Source organism: Stenella coeruleoalba, assembly GCF_951394435.1.
Source record: "Stenella coeruleoalba genome assembly, chromosome: 12".
In the NCBI taxonomy this organism is placed as follows: Eukaryota; Metazoa; Chordata; class Mammalia; order Artiodactyla; family Delphinidae; genus Stenella; species Stenella coeruleoalba.
The window spans coordinates 58,522,533-58,539,323 of NC_137158.1; the positions used below are offsets into that span (position 1 = coordinate 58,522,533).

The 16,791-nt window shown below is 43.6% G+C and overlaps 1 protein-coding gene across 1 annotated transcript in view; it reads right to left on the reverse strand.

Annotated features, from left to right (window-relative positions):
• The window catches only part of SAMD3 (sterile alpha motif domain containing 3), a 48,379-nt gene extending 33,513 nt beyond the window's left edge, over positions 1-14,866 (reverse strand). The window contains 4 exon segments of the mRNA XM_079939666.1: positions 10,573-10,680; positions 13,562-13,742; positions 14,418-14,517; positions 14,810-14,866. Coding sequence (XP_079795792.1) covers positions 10,573-10,680; positions 13,562-13,742; positions 14,418-14,517; positions 14,810-14,827 — 407 coding nt within the window. The 5' untranslated portion in view covers positions 14,828-14,866.
• Positions 14,867-16,791: the final 1,925 nt, after the last annotated feature.

Below are 16,791 nucleotides of genomic sequence, written 5' to 3' on the forward strand. Positions count from 1 at the left end.
ATGACATAAATCACAGCAAGATCCTTTTTGACTCACCTCCTAGAGAAATGGAAATAAAAACAAAAATAAACAAATGGGACCTAATGAAACTTAAAAGCTTTTGCACAGCAAAGGAAACCATAAACAAGACGAAAAGACAACTCTCAGAATGGGAGAAAATATTTTCAAATGAAGCAACTGACAAAGGATTAATCTCCAAAATTTACAAGCAGCTCATGCATCTCAATATCAAAAAAACAAACAACCCAATCCTAAAATGGGCAGAAGACCTAAACAGACATTTCTCCATAGAAGATATACAGATTGCCAACAAACACATGAAAGGATGCTCAACATCACTAATCATTAGAGAAATGCAAATCAAATCTACAATGAGGTGTCACCTCACACCAGTCAGAATGGCCATCATCAAAAACTCTACAAACAATAAATGCTGGAGAGGGTGTGAGAAAAGGGAACCCTCTTGCACTGTTTGTGGGAATGTAAATTGACATAGCCACTATGGAGAACAGTATGGAGGTTCCTTAAAAAACTAAAAATAGGGCTCCCCTGGTGGCGCAGTGGTTGAGAATCCGCCTGCCGATGCAGGGGACACGGGTTCGTGCCCCGGTCCGGGAAGATCCCACATGCCGCGGAGAGGCTGGGCCCGTGAGCCATGGCCACTGAGCCTGCGCGTCCGGAGCCTGTGCTCTGCAACGGGAGAGGCCACAACAGTGAGAGGCCCGCGTACCGCAAAAAAAAACAAACAAAAATAAAAAATAGAACTACCATATGACCCAGCAATCCCACTACTGGGCATATACCCTGAGAAAACCATAATTCAAAAAGAGTCATGTATCACAATGTTCACTGCAGCTCCATTTACAATAGCCAGGACATGGAAGTAACCTAAGTGTCCATCGACAGATGAATGGATAAAGAAGATGTGGCACATATATACAATGGAATATTACTCAGCCATAAAAGGAAATGAAATTGAGTTATTTGTAGTGAGATAGATGGACTTAGAGTCTGTCATACTAAATGAAGTAAGGCAGAAAGAGAAAAACAAATACTTTATGGTAACCTACATATGGAATCTCAAAAAAAAAAATGGTTCTGAAGAACCTAGGGGCAGGACAGAAATAAAGATGCAGACATAGAGAATGGACTTGAGGACACGGGGAGGGGGAAGGGTAAGCTGGGACGAAGTGAGGGAGTGGCATGGACTTATATATACTACCAAATGTAAAATAGATGGTTAGTGGGAAGCAGCCATATAGCATAGGGAGATCAGCTTGGTGCTTTGCGAACACCTGGAGGGGTGGGATGGGGAGGGTGGGAGGGAGACACAGTAGGGAGGGGATATGGGGATATACGCATTCGTTTAGCTGAATCAATTTGTTGTACAGCAGAAACTAACACAACACTGTACAGCAATTATACTCCAATATAGATGTTAGAAAAAAAAAAGTCATTGACTAGAAAAACTTTCTTTAACCTTAATAAGCAAGAAAATTCACCTAATTATTTTACTCGCAAGGAACAGACAATATGGGGCTCGCCTAGGATAAAGAAGATGGCCCTATGCAGAACAGGGCCAGTGGAACTCCAGTTCTCCTAAGAAAAAATCTCAATGTACGGAAGGCAGATGTTGAGCCATGGCAGGGAGCAGAAGAGACATACATGAGGGTAGGGATTACTTGTTTTATCTCTAGTTTCATAGCTTACTTAATAATTAGGACAATTCATAATATGGTCCAATTTTGTGTGCCGTTTTATTATCAGCTAGTATCCAATGTGAGTTCTGAGATCCAGCCGAGGTTCAAGCCTACTAAGTCTCCAGGCCACACTATGCATGTTTAGCAGTTGTTTCTCTCACCCCAATGCCCTAAGTTTCCCTCGATCTTCTAGGCTCGTCTTAGCCCCGTCCCCAGGTGGATTCTCTTCCCCACTCTCCTGCCTCGTGGGTGGTCTTTCTTGTCTGAATCTCCCACGTGGCCTGGTCCAACACTGGCCCTGTGAGTAGTCATCTTATGTCTTGGCTCCTTATCTGTTTTGATTTCCCTGTGTCATTGTTGAGTGGAACAGTTTGTAACAAAAATGTTGTAGAAAGTTTCAGGAACATTTGAGAGAGATATAAAACATTAAATGTAACATTTAACATCACCAAGTCCAGAAGTTTGAGATATGAAAACCAGTGGGACCCAAATGCAAGACAGGCAGATCTAGGGATTGGAGTAGAGTCCTCTGTATACACAAAGCGTACCTAGGAATTAGACTGTGGCTGTTGAGAATTACAAAATGATCAAACACCACCGAAAAAAACGTCCCAAAGATGTTTTCTCAGTTTCTCACCAGGCTTCAGCTGCATCGCATGTGGATTCTTTACAGAACAAAGGGCAGAGTTCACATCACACTCAACTGACTTCTGGTTGACTTTTGGAGTCGTTATGAATCATGCCTGCTTTCCTAGAATTTAGGTAACAAATGACACCTTTTTCTAGCGGCCCCAGCTTGGAGATAATCTGTTATCTTGAGGGATTGTGATGCTTTTCTAGTCTTGTAAAATGGTATTGCTTTCTGGTCCTCAAGGAAGAAGGGCAAGAGACAAGTGAGGACTTTGCTGTGAAGAACAGCCTTTCTTGCTACTGGTCTGAGTCTTCACATCTAAAGTACCACTACCATCAGCAGTAGTACTCCCACCCCTGGAAGAGAAAGCAGCGACAAATACCATGCTCTCCAGGGACCTAACTGAAAGACCGTGTTCCACAAGCCTACATTCATTTTATTCTTTTCCACACCCAAGCTTGCAGACTTTATACACTGAAAATGGTATATATTGGGATGCCCAGTTTTTATATTATCAACTCTGGAACTAAATGGCATGTAACCACAGCAAAATCTAAAAGTTTCAGTGTTTTAGGAACATAGAAGAAGAGAAAGGAAGCTACAGGAGGCTTAGACATTTGTTTAAAGAACTTGCTATCATCTTACCATAGGACAGAAAAGGACCTCATCATACATATCTTCAAAAGAGGGACCAAATTTCACCAAACTACAAAGTTAAACAGAAATATTGCTTCTGTGTTCTGATGCCAGTACTCTGAGGATTACCTGCTTTGTTTTACCTAGGCAAGACTTTCCACTGCTAAGGAAACAAAGTAAACAAGAAGTTCCGAAAAGCCCAGTAAAGAGATACATGCCAATGAGCAGGGTGAGACGCCATCTCTGAAAATAGTGAACAATGTCACTGCAAGACATGCAAGGACCATGAAGGAAATGCTGCTTTCTTGCTGCAACTGATGGTAACGACCACTACTTCAGACAATGTTAGCTCCTCATTCTCAGCATTTTGATGATTGCTTTTAATTTATGTTTTACAGCTCTGGGCTATCACAGCTGCTATTTAATCTATGAGACTTCCAGAAGAATTTAGTTTCTGAAAGGCATGTGTGAACACATAATCAGGCACAAAGTAGAGGTAAAGATGTGGACGGCATCAGGCACTCTGCTGTGGCACAAACAGGCACCTCTCAAATCCTCCCGGTCCCTGCTTGCCAGCGCGAGATTCAAGACCCCAGGAACTTTTTGGGCCCTGACTAATCAAGCAAAGAAGCATAAAATACATAAATCTTTTATTTCTTCCTATTCCCCAATTCTTCTTGGTATTGAGAGATGGACAAAGACCCAGAAACTTCTGGCCTTTACCCTCAATATTTACACTTATTAGCATCAGAGTCACAAAAACAGATCTCATGGAGCTATCATGTCTGAGTCCCTCTTTCTTTTTAATTCCTCATTCATGAAAAGAAAAATTAATGAGACACTACCTACACAGTTGTTGCAAAATGGTTGAGTACTACTATTTTGTAGTTCGGATTTATCAAAATCTGGTAGTTCAGGGTTGAACGGATCTAGGGCAGCTTTTTATTAATCCACCTGTATACTACTAGATTTTGAATCCTGATCTCACAGTGAACAGCATACATCCTCAGAGCATCTTCTAAACGGAGATGGAGGTGTAAAATTCACTTCTCAAATCTGGCCCAGAGTGCTGGTTTTATGTGCCTCATGGAAAAAAAAAAAAAAAAAAAGACTGACAGTCTTCTCCCAACTGTGTGTCACCTAGGCTGTGGCTTGCCAGTTCCTCCACTATGTAGCATCATAAAAATAAAAGTTTCCTATTTGTAAGGATTCAAGTAACTTGATTTATACCAGATTACCATTAAACTGGGCAGCTTAAACCATAAACATTAATTTCCCACAGTTATGGAGGCTGGATGTTCCAGATGAGGGTGACAGCAAAGCTGGGTTCTTGATAAATGCCCTCTTCCAGGTTTACAGAAGGCTGTCTTCTTGCTGTGTCCTCATGTGCCAGAAAGAGAGCTAGCTAGCTTTCTGGACTCTTCTTATAATGACACTAATCCCATCCAAGAGGGGTCCACTTTCATGACCTAATTACCTCCCAGAAGTCCTCTCCCTCCAAATACCATCATATTGGGATTAGGGTTTCAACATAAGAATTTTGGAGGGACACAAGCATCCAGTCTATTGTACACCTCCAGAAATGACTTGCTACTACTACACAGGGTAGTCCTAGGACAGCTTGGCATTTCTTAGGGGGTCTGTTAGAAATGCTGAATCTTGAGGCCCACCCCGACCTACTAAGTTAGAATCTGCATTTTAATAAGATTCCTAGGTAGCCTTTAATTACCTTTGAGTTTGAGGAACACTGGTCTAGGGCCCTGCTATATTTTGCTTAAGTCCTCCAGGAGAATCTAATGTACAGTCACAGTTAAAAAGCACTGTCTTGTCCATTGACACAGCACTGAGGTTCCTTACCTCCCTAACAGCACCTCTCATCATTCCCAGAAAGTCCATTTCCTCTGCCTCTGTCTCTCACATTCCAAAAATACTTATTCCAGATAGAATGCCCTATTCCGTTTCAGGTGCCTGTACCTTTGCACATCCTGTTTGCTTTGCTGTGAATGTCCTTTGCTTATCTTGCTCCATCTTCCTTCAGATACAATTCTAATCATGTTTCAAAATCCTCCCTCAGTTTTTGTGCAGACTTCCCTTCTCCATACTCACTTCCCTGAAAGTCTTATTTATCCTTCTTCTGTGCTTTTTCTGTACCCTGTGCATATCTATTTCTGCATCTCTTTCTCAATATCGCAGTTATTAACTTATGTATCTTTCTTGTCAGACTCTGAGTTCCCCTAGGCAAGGATAAAATTGCCCCCGCTTCACCCACTGTCTATATAATACCTAGCTCATGGGATATATTTAGTAACTTTTGGACTGAACGAAAGGGAAAAAGAGACTAGAAATCCAGCTTATTTTGATCTCTCTGAAGACGTCCCATTAGATTTAATGGGAATGGGCAGCAGTCAGAGAGTTATTTAACAGTCATGTCAGCCCAACTGTCCCTGATTTTGTAATTGCTGTTTGGCTGGGTCCACAGATATCTTCCACTGAAGGAAATTTCGGTTCTAGCTCATTTCATTTGAGTCTCTGCTCAAGCATTACTTAGTCAAAGTTGAAGGACTTAACTGAAAACCCCATCTGAAATAGAACCCTCCTGTAGCTAACACACACATATGCACAAACACACACTGATCACTCTCTATCCCCCCCCCTTTTTTCTTGGCATTATCGGCCTTCATAGCACTTAAACATATTTACAATGCAATATCATATGTATTTGTTATTCCCCCCACCATTAGAACGTGAACGTGAACTCTGTGAGCTGGGAGGCTTGGTCTGCTCTGCTCACCCCTGTACCCTCTGTGTCTACCACTGCCTGGCACAGAGTAAGCACTCAGTAAGTATCTACTATGGAATGAATGAATGAATCCTGACTTAAGTAAGACAGCTTTAAGTCGGTATTTCCTAAGGTGTTTCCTGTAATGCTAACAGTTGTTACACAAATAAAGAATTCTGGGCCAGACACAGTGAAAGGGGTTTTCTTACTGTAGGACTCCTCATAGCATTTACTATGTTAATGTACACTGGGAATCTCCAATCAAGGACTAGAGTTACAATATAACACTTCCAAACACACAACCCTTAGGTGTGGGGTGTTCTATACACCTGTGGGGTAGGAGATGTGGGATCCTGCACTTCACTCTGAGGGATCCTTGTTGTTTCACGGACCTGGGATTCAGCATCTAAATGTGACAATTTATCACCTGTGTTGTCTTTGGTGCAATTCACTGAACCTCCCTTTGTTACCACGTGCTGGATAAGACGTGCTGCCCCTTATCTGAGCTGTGTGTGTGGCAGTGACTACAAACGATACATTAAATGCGGACCCACTGACATTCTCCCTCCTGAGCATAGGCGGGCGGGTAAAACCACTCCACAGCATCTTACAGCAGTAGCCAGACCCAGAAAAAAATCATCCTTAAAATAATGTTTAAATAGGAGTGAAACTGTGACTTATTTGTAATTACACCCAAAGGCTGAAGCAAAATCTCTGCATGCATGTATTAAAAGTTCAAGCCAAGTGTTTTTAAAGTGACACTTAGGAAACCTCTACCTCTACATTTATCTGATTTCATGCCTTACTAGGTACTAAAAGGGGAGCAATCAATTTCAAATAGTGTAGAGGAAAAATGAAGCATAGCATGGAAAGAAAGTCCTTCTAAAGGACTGCCAACACATGCTGAGGATGGGACCTTATAAGCCTTCCATCAAGAAAGGGCATTTAAGCAATTCAGTAAAGAGCACGGGATCACCTATCACCAAAGAAAACGGCACTAGGTCACAGCACCGTAGTGTTTCCTTGGGACTCGGAATTCATCCACTGGGACACGCACATCTTTTCAAGGGCCAAAGTCACGTGAATGTCCTGCCTCTAGAGCCTTCTTTGACTTCTTGTCTGCAAATAATCTGGATGGAAAACACATGTTCATTTTAGGGAACTTGGGAAAAAATATCACAAGAATGATGACGGCCACCTTGTAAGGTGTGATAACAGCTGCCAGGTACCTTAATTGTCATCTCACGAGCAGGTGGGTGTCCCCATCACACACTGTTCAGAGACCGCCTGGAGAAAAGTGAAGAGTCGGGATTCCCATCCAGGTGTGTGAGACCCCAAAGCTGGCACTTGGTCCACCATCCCTCCCTGCCTCGTGCAAGCAGTGGCCAACCATCAGCTTTCTAGCCTGTTATGTGTGAGTGGCATAAACTCCTGGAGTTTAATTCTGCTTAAAAAATTAGCATATTCAGCAGGAATTGTATCAGAAAGGTCTAAAAAGAAATTGATGCTATTCAAGTATTTATCCTGTCCCATGAAGATACGTTCAGTCTTTCACTGGAACATGCATCCTCATTTCAATTAAAAACGCCTATTTAGCCCCTGTGTGTCAGGAACTACGCCAAATGCTGTGTTTACAAGGACAAAAGGGTATGGTCTTTGCCCAGGAGGTGCTTCTAAGGAAGGAATACAAACTTTAAAGTGATCAATTCCATTATCTAGTTTTACAAGGGAAGCAAGAGAAACGTAGAGGATAGAAGAGCTCCTTGCCTGACCTGGAATATCAATGGAGGGGCTTCCTTCCAAAAGAGGGATTTTGCGCAGAGTCTTCAAAAATGAGCAGGTAAGGAAGGGAAGGGAACAATACAGCCTGACCCAGGAGCCATGCAATAGGCTCTTAATCAACACCTGTTGAATGAATAGCACCCTAGGCAGAAGGGCAGGACGAGGGGATCAAGGGAGGCTCCAGTGATTTTTTTTTTTTTTTTTTTTTTTTTTTTTTGTGGTACGCGTGCCTCTCACTGTTGTGGCCTCTCCCGTTGCGGAGCACAGGCTCCGGACGCGCAGGCTCAGCGGCCACATGGCTCACGGGCCCAGCCGCTCTGCGACACGTGGGATCTTCCCGGACCGGGGCACGAACCCGTGTCCCCTGCATCGGCAGGCGGACTCTCAACCACTGCGCCACCAGGGAAGCTCGACTCCAGTGATTTTTAACTCACACGGCTGGATGATGGAGCCACTGTGTGAGATAGGACTTGGGAAGGGAGAGAATCTTCTGTCCCGCTCCATTCCGCAGCCCTGGACAAAGGGCAGGACCGCAGTGAAAATATTTAAAACAGGTTCCCCTGCCTTGTCCTCATCTGCCCACACATAGCTGATTGCCCAGGAGGGGACATCTGATCCACAACAGACCCCTCAGGTCCTCTTCCCCAGATGCTGAACTAAGCAACACTGAAAGGCTGAGTCTGTTGGCTGGAACGACCTGCGCTGTTTTCAGGGAGAACTTCCTCTGGAGGCAGTGCTATGGCCAGCCAGTCTGAACGGGGCAGAGCAGCCATGAGTAGTAGGGTAACCCATCCTCACGGGAAGAAGCAAGGTGAGGAAGGCAGAAGGGAGACGGAGACAGCCATCGTGTGGATCCGTGAGAGGCGGGACGGCTTCACCCCCGGCTTTCTCGCCCCAGTGCTTCTGTACCCAGGGCACTGGGTTTGCGTACATTTGCATTTCTTACGCCTATATATATATGCTAAGGCGAGGGACATGAGCTCATTTCTGGGCATGTTTAACTCTGCGGTGCTTGTGGATAGTGATGGGTAGAAGGGGGTCATATAGATTAGGAGAGACTTTAGGATTAGAAGAAAGATCCCAGAGTATTGGCTCTGGTTTCCAAACCCTCTTACTTCTCTCCATTTCTAACCCAATTCTGTTTTTTTCCATGCCAGACACTATAAAGAATGAGAAATACCCTGAAGCACAGGCTGTGTTTGATCAGCCTCGTGAAAAAAAGGGGAATAATAACCCTGCCTGGCCAGCATCGCAGGACCGTATGAGAACGGAACACCATCAGAGGGCTGAGGAAGAGAAACGACCTAGAGAACTTGTAGAAGGTGGCATCCTCATTTCCCACAGGCAGCAGCAGGGAGAGGAAAGAAGTCCTCAGGCAAGTAGGATTACTGCCTGGAGGAGTGCTGTGTAGATGGCGGTACACTGAGTGCTTTCCAGGTGCTCCCACTGTGCTTAGCACCGAGCAGGTATTATCTGTTTTTAGGTAATGGTCCTCACAGAAGCACCATGAGGCATGCACTGTGTTCATGATTCCTGTTTTGCTGTTTGGATGCTGATTCACAGCGGTGTTAGGGCTGGACCACTGGGACGAATCATCACTCCTCCCGTCTCTGCAGGACAGTCAGAGAAGGCCCGGCTGCTTGGGCAGCTTCCTGAAGGGGTCGCTGAGGACACGTGGCTGACTCTGCACACCTGGATCCACGTCACAGACAGCACTTGGGACCAGCAAGCAGCCATGAGTAGAAAGGAGGTGAATGAAGCCACCACTGAAATGTATTTACATCTTCTGAACCATAGTTCAGACCAGGAAGACCACGTAGGACATCGCCCTCTACCTCCTTGCTCACCACCCCAAATGGGAACCAACGGCACGGAGGAAGATGGACCCTAACACTGGGACATCTTGGGCAGCTGGAGACTTTGAGCCCGGGGGTGAGAGTGCGAGGTTGAAGGTGGTGGAGAGAGAAAGAGAACAGAGAGGACGCCCAGAGCTGAAGCCCATTTGCAAGAGCTCCTGATCAAAGGTGCGGTGTTTCCTGCACTCACGGGGCCTCTGGGGGCAGGCAGCCAGGGGCTGAGGCTGCTGCCGCCTTTGGTCCCCTGAGCTCCCACACTGATGGCGGTAGATTCTGTGCTGAGGTGAGAACAGCCCATTTGGGGAACCTAGCTAGAGGCCCCTTGACTTCTCTAAATCTCAGTTTAACTCATTCACATAAAAGAGAATATTGCCCACCTTGCAGGACTTCTGCGTGGGCTAAACGAAATGATAAACTATAAAGGACCACACCCTGGCTTGACTGTTGCCTGACTATTCTTCTACGGCAGCTGACATCTCTCCTTTCAGTGACAGTACATTTAACAAAAAGCATTTGCTCATCAGCTGCTGCAAACAATAGGTATCACGAGTGATGCATGAACTGCACAGGCCAGGTGGCTGGAAAATGCTGTATAGGCCACCATGACTCTCGGACCGTATCTTACCTACAGTCCCCCTCAGAACTTTGTCTGAGCGCTACATTTCTGGGTCTGGTTGTCTAGGTCTATAGTTTTCCTCTGTTCCAGCATAGCCCGTATATTGAAATACTACAGCCCAAAATCCCAGTGTAGGAATATGAGGAAATGCTTACCAAAGCAGTGCTTCCATCAGGAGCCGTCGAGTTAAGACACCAACTACAAAATTCAAATCCGAAACAGACTCCACAAAAGGCATATTCTATAGGACACTATTTACTGAATAAATTCCATCTTTGTGGCTACTGCCAATCACTCCGGACAGCGTAGGGCAGAGAAATCATCTTTTTCCTTAACAACGTGTAATTGAAAGATGCATGATATCATCTCAAAACTTTACTTTTTCAATGTGAAGATCAAAAAGTTTAACCTTCATCTCTTACCAAATATCTTCATCACTTGATTTACAAAAATCCCTTCCAGAAAAACAAATAGCTTCCACTCAGAAATACATTTAAACACACGAAACCTCGTAAAAATATAGGCAAATATTATCATTTGGATTTCAAGTGTTTAGAAGTTGTCAATCCCACCTCTGTTTCAGTACTCTTTGGTCAATCAGGTCATTATTATGGTTTTCAACTGGATAGAAAGATGGCATCTGCTCCCCACGACTGGCTGGACTGGAGGACTGTTCATCCCTGTCACCAAGAAAGAAAAGGTGGGTCAGGGGCTATTCAACAGGGGTCACAACTACTGCTTTCACAGAGAGTAGGAGTCAGCCCGTAGAAACACTACGATCTGTGTCCACTTTTGTGTGTATGTGTGTGTGTGTGTGTGTGTGTGTCCACTGTTAAGCTCCACTTTAGAATCCTGACTAAGAGAACTGAAAGAGAAATCCTCTGAGGTCATCTCACTCAGTTCATACATGCCAGGAGAGAGACAATGCCAGTTCACAGTGCTGTTTTCACCAATCCGTCACATTTATAAATGGTGTTACGATAATCCTTTCCTTTATGAAATAATAATGATGACAGAATGTACTTTTATTGGTTAATATTCTTATTTGGCAAAAAAAAAAAGAGAAAAAAATGAACTCTATGTCAGATCCTTTCTCTATTCCCTGTCATTTTGGGGGACCTTTTATTATCTGTAAAATTTCATGATCTTTGAACCACACTTCACTAACACCCTCATTTTCTAAGTGATACGACTAAAGCCCTGAAAGGAAAACAACTTGCTCACCACTGCAAACTACTCAGTAGCAGCACCAGTTGAGCTCAGTTTTCCAACTTCCAACTTTCCAACTTCCTGTCCAGTGATTTTTCTACCAGCTTCAACAAGAACGACACCAAAAAGCAACTGCAGATACTCCTACCTATTACATATTCCTATCATTTGCCTAAGTCTGAATAGGATGCCAAATAGCCTGTCCAGATGTGGCCTGTAAAGTTTTTTTCGAAATAACATACCAGGCAGCCATTAGCCATTAAATGAAATTTACATGCAAGTTGAAACCCATCTGCAGTCTCTGATCTAGAATGCCATTTTATAAACCATTTAGAAGAAGGAGTCTTAAGCATCATTTATTCTACTCACTTCATTTTACAGTTAAAACTAAGAAAAGTCAAGCAAATCTCCAAGTTTAGATGACTAGCTAATATCAGAACAGGGATTTAAAATCAAGTGTTTTAATACCTAGCTTCAGGGTTCTTTTTACTACGCCAAGTTTCCTACCTTTATTAAGCACTTCCTAAAAGGGTTTAATTAAGTAGCACATTAAATAAATAACATATTCTCATACCTTTTTCTATTATCATGATTCCCATAGGACAATATATTTGTCAAGTGACTATATATTTGACAATAAGCAAATATAGCCAATAAACATTTTAACAAACTATAACCTATAAACCCACCTGCAATTGTGATTTTGCACCAGAATAATTTAATTTGAATGCAAGACAACACAAACCTTAGAGTCAACTATTTACTGGGTGAAAAGCCCTCACTCGGTCCCTGGAAAACCAGTGTTCCAAGTCTTGGTTACATTTGAAAATGGCTTTCTTAACCAGGTTAACAAAGCTTAATATTTAGCAAAAGACTGTTTTGGTCTGGGAGAAGGAGGAGAGGTTTTCTCAAAGACTGTGATACTCCTAAAATCAGTGTGAATTAACAGGGAGTTAAGTACTGTATTACTTTTCACAACCTACAGATGAAGCAACAGGAGTGTCAACATTTAACATAATCAATCCAAGTCAGTGGTGGAACCAGGAATGATGCCCGGGTTTCCTGGCAGTCCAGTTAGTTCTCATTTACTAGAGAACATTATAAACTGATTTGCAGTGGAAATAAGGGTGTCTGTTTTCTTCCAAGCTCTGCCTAAGGCAATATCAAGATTCCAGTCAACTGAGGAGAACTTCCAGCTCAAAAGTCCAACTCATCCAAGAATGCTGGGAAATTACTTTGAGCTCTATTTGAGGTTTACACCCTCCCTTTGCTGGAAAGGAGTAGAAGCATACAATGTGCACTTCAACAAAAGTCACGTATCTTTTACATAGATATGTCAAAACAATGTTTAGAAGAAATCCTCCAAATAAATCAAGTGGTAGAACCTCCAGACCAACTGTGGACCATTCCTTCAAGTCTACCCATCCCCCTCCTTGTCCCAAATATCCTAGAAGTCAAATTACTTAAGCCGGGTCACTCTAACATTGTATTGCTTATAAAAGAGCAAGACAGAAATATATAGTTTGACAGATAGAACCTGAAAAACTTAAAGTAAAAACTTAGAATGAATTTCACCAAACATCATAATCTTACTTTAAAAATTAATAATTGGTCTGCAGTAATTATTTAAACTTAGAAACCTTGCAAAAAGTCTCAAATACGGAAAAACCAAAACAGAATGCCGGAGATGATCCTGTAGCATAGAATTGCAAAGTGCAATTTTTAATTTTATAATTCCTGTTATTATTCCCTTTTATTGCAGAAGTCAGTGATAAAAAAACAAACAGAAACATCACTAAACCTCAAAGCCATCACAAATTTTTCTACATGACTTTTGTGGGATGCTATCATAGCATTCAGTACTCCAAGAATACTCTTGAGAAATTAAAAAATCCATCGCAGCAAGAGTCTTTAGCAAATTATATTATGAAGGCCTCTAGAGGAGAATATAAATTAGTTACTATAAGGAATCCTTGGCAAATAAATAAATACACAAATAGCTTTGGGAAAAGCAAAGGAGCAGAAAAAGATGCCTTTCTCAAACACTAGTTTTAAGACCTAAGCTGCAGGAGTTCATTTCTGCTGGTGTTATATGTGCAGTTTAACTGCTTGTTATAGAGCTTTCTATGTAGGAACTCTGGGCTTACAGGTCTTCCTTAACAAACAGAGTGTTTAAAAAACTGGTGCATTTAAAAATAAAAGTATCTTGACTCATAAAACTTTGCAAAAAGTTACACTGCACACACAATCTGCAAATGGCCACAATTTTCAAAGAGGTTTAAACCCCAGATGTCACGCTACAGCCATCATCAGGAAAACACAGCAAAAATGAAGCCATTCCTGAACACTTACTCTGGCGGTGCTTCTGTTTGCGTGACCGGGGCTGTTTCTCCAGGGGACTTCAGTTCTTGACTCTTCTGCTTATATTTTTTAATTAAATCCATTAGAACAGCCTGGTGCCCAATTTTCTTTACTAGTTGCTGAACCATCCGATCATTAAGCGCTAGAAGAGTGGCCCCACTTACTTCTTCCTCTGGGAAAAAGAAAAAAAAATGTCTCTACCTGTCTGCTGGGTAAAGCACTGTAAAACACAGCACTCTGCGCAGGCAGAATTATCTCCGGTATTAAAAGATGCATCTAAACTTGTGCTTTGCAGTTATAAAATTATCTGTGTTTTTGACAAAAATAGAACACTAATATTGCATAATTCCAAATACATGTTTGCTCCTAAGAAAGTACCACAACCTAGAGTCACAATAAAAACTTTTTACTTCCACATTAATGCCTCCCCTCTCCCGATTCGTTCTAACAGACACTGTTTTGATAAGGAAAAAATATTTTCGGAAAAGTATTCTTCATGCTACCTACCAGGTAACATTCCATACTTGTAAATCCAACACTACGCAAAACTGCACAAAAAAATGCACAAGCTGCATATTTAAAGACAAAAGCAGTATCAAATGCATATATCAAATATGATTTTAAGTTACTCAAGATTTATCTTATTTGAGATCTTTTTGAAATACTAGATTCTCTCGTGGATACCAGGTCAAATGCAAACTCTGCTACAGTCAGCAGAGAAATGAGTTTCCCACTGCAGCAACTCCACATCAATGTTCACATACATTAGGAAAAAAAAAAAATCAAGAACACAGGACACTCAATATCTAGGCTGCTCAATTAACATGTTTGAAAGTAAACAACTCACCTTGAAACCTATGAACTAGCTCTCCTAAGTGTTTCTCCACCAACCAACTGCAGACCTGATCAACTGACCAAGTTTCCATTGCTGTAGCCTGTAAATACACCTGTAGAATAAAAACAGGAGTCTTCAGTTTTTCTTTCTGACTGTTGTTCTATTTCTTTATTTTTACCAATCAGCTCTCTAATCTCAGCCCTTTCTTTGCCAGACTCTTTGAGACTCTCAATACTAAGCTTCTTTAAGATTATTCTTTTCCCAATACACATGTAAAAGTTGCTAATAAAACAAACACTCTTTTTAAAGATGAGACCAATCTGAACCTATTTCCTCGTCTCATTTCTCAAATGTCTTCACCTTCTCCTACTTTTTTTCCACAGGCATCCCTCAGCTTTACTCACAGACAGCCACAGAGTCATACAATGGTACCCAATCCTGTACCATTAACACCCAAGTTTCTTCACAAAGAAAAGGAAGGTGTGAAATTCACCTCTACCAGGCTCATCAGGAAGTTGTTGACATTTACAAAAGGGGTGGGCAGGGGAGGAAGGGAGGAAGGATCAGATAAAAGCCTGACAGATACTTAGTAAACCAAGACTGGTTAACCCCTTGCTGCTCCCCACGGAGGAGAGACAGCTTGCAGTTTCTTCTGATTGCTTTGCTTTAACAAGCTTAGGAAGTAGGAGCCAAATTCTCAGGAGAATCTGTTTCTCTCCTTCCTTTCAATAATATTCTTACATATTCTATTCAGTTCTAGAACTTTATTGAACACCATTATGATTGGTAAAATAACTTGTACAAACTAACGAGTTGATTAAAACCATTAGTCGGTAGATTCAAAATGTGAAGACAGGACTTCCCTGGTGGCGCAGTGGTTGAGAGTCCGCCTGCCGATGCAGGGGACACGGGTTCGTGCCCCGGTCCGGGAAGATCCTACATGTGGAGCGGCTGCGCCGCTGAGCCTGCGCGTCCAGAGCCTGCGCGTCCGGAGCCTGTGCTCCGCAATGGGAGAGGCCACAACTGTGAGAGGCCCGCACAACGCAAAAAAAAATGTGAAGAAAATTCAGTATGTCAATAACTGTAAGTGAAAGTAGTATACAAAGATACTAGAAGTATACAAAGCAACTAGTATATGTAAGGCCAACTGGCCCGAGGCAGGGAAATGCAATCAGACTCACAGGTTGCATCAGATCGAAACTTTCCGGACCACCCAGTTCCAGAAACTGACCTGGAGACTTTCCGGACCACCCAGGTCCAGGAACTGACCTGGGGACTTTCCCCCGGCCCAGCCTTCCCGCCTTTCGAGGGGCGGGACTAACGGTCCCAAGACTGATGCAACCGGCACCGGATATTGCCACGATACCCGAAGAGACCACCAAATAAGGAAAACCCTGCGCCCTCCCGGATTCACCACACCCCTTTCCCTTCTTCCCCTATAAATTCTGCCCAAACCCTCGCCCGGGCGCGACTTCTCTGGCCCCTTTCTCTCGGGCCAGTGAACCTCGCCCGGGAGCGTTCCCAAACAAAGCTTGTTTAAGCTCTCCTCCGTTTCTTGGTGCCGTTCCTTACATTTGGTGCCGAAACCCGGGAAGGGTACCAAACCCCGCGGGTTACGGCGCGGGCCGCTCCTCCCCTCCCCCAGGAGACAACCAGGGAACCTCTACTCATCCACCCGATCCGGCAGAAAACGGGGTAAGTCCCCCTCCCTTGTTTCCTCCGACCCCCAGAATCCCTGCCCACCGGACTCCCTGTCCCTAATCGCGGCAGCGTCAGGGACTCCTCCGTCCTCTCTCCGGGCCTCGGGCAACTGTGGAGACGTCCCAATTGCCTGACCGCTCTCCGACCCGCCGGGCCTCGGGTGATTGTGGAGACGTCCCAATCGCCTGACCGCCCTCCGACCTGCCGTGAATTGGAGACTGATACCAGGGACGCCTTTCTCGCTCTCCATTCACTCAGAGACAGACTGGGGGTCATGGGAACCTCACAATCGAAACCAAATCCTAAGACGCCCCTGCGGTGTCTCCTAGCCAATTTTACAGCTCTCGGTTTCTCCCAAGATCTCCGTCGCCGACGGCTCATATTCTATTCCACTGAGGCCTGGCCACGATATCCTCTAGACAATCAATCCAAATGGCCTCCTGAAGGGACTTTCGATTTTAACATCCTCCGTGATCTAGATAATTACTGCCGCAGGACGGGCAAATGGTTCGAGGTCCCCTATGTCCAGGCCTTCTGGCATTTACGCTCCCGCCCTTCTCTCTGCGTCAATTGTTCCACTTCCCAGATCCTTCTTGCCAAACAGACATCTCCTACATCCAAGCCCCTAGTTTCCTTTGACGATGACCCCTCTCCACTAGCCGACCCACCCGAATCTCTCGCCTCT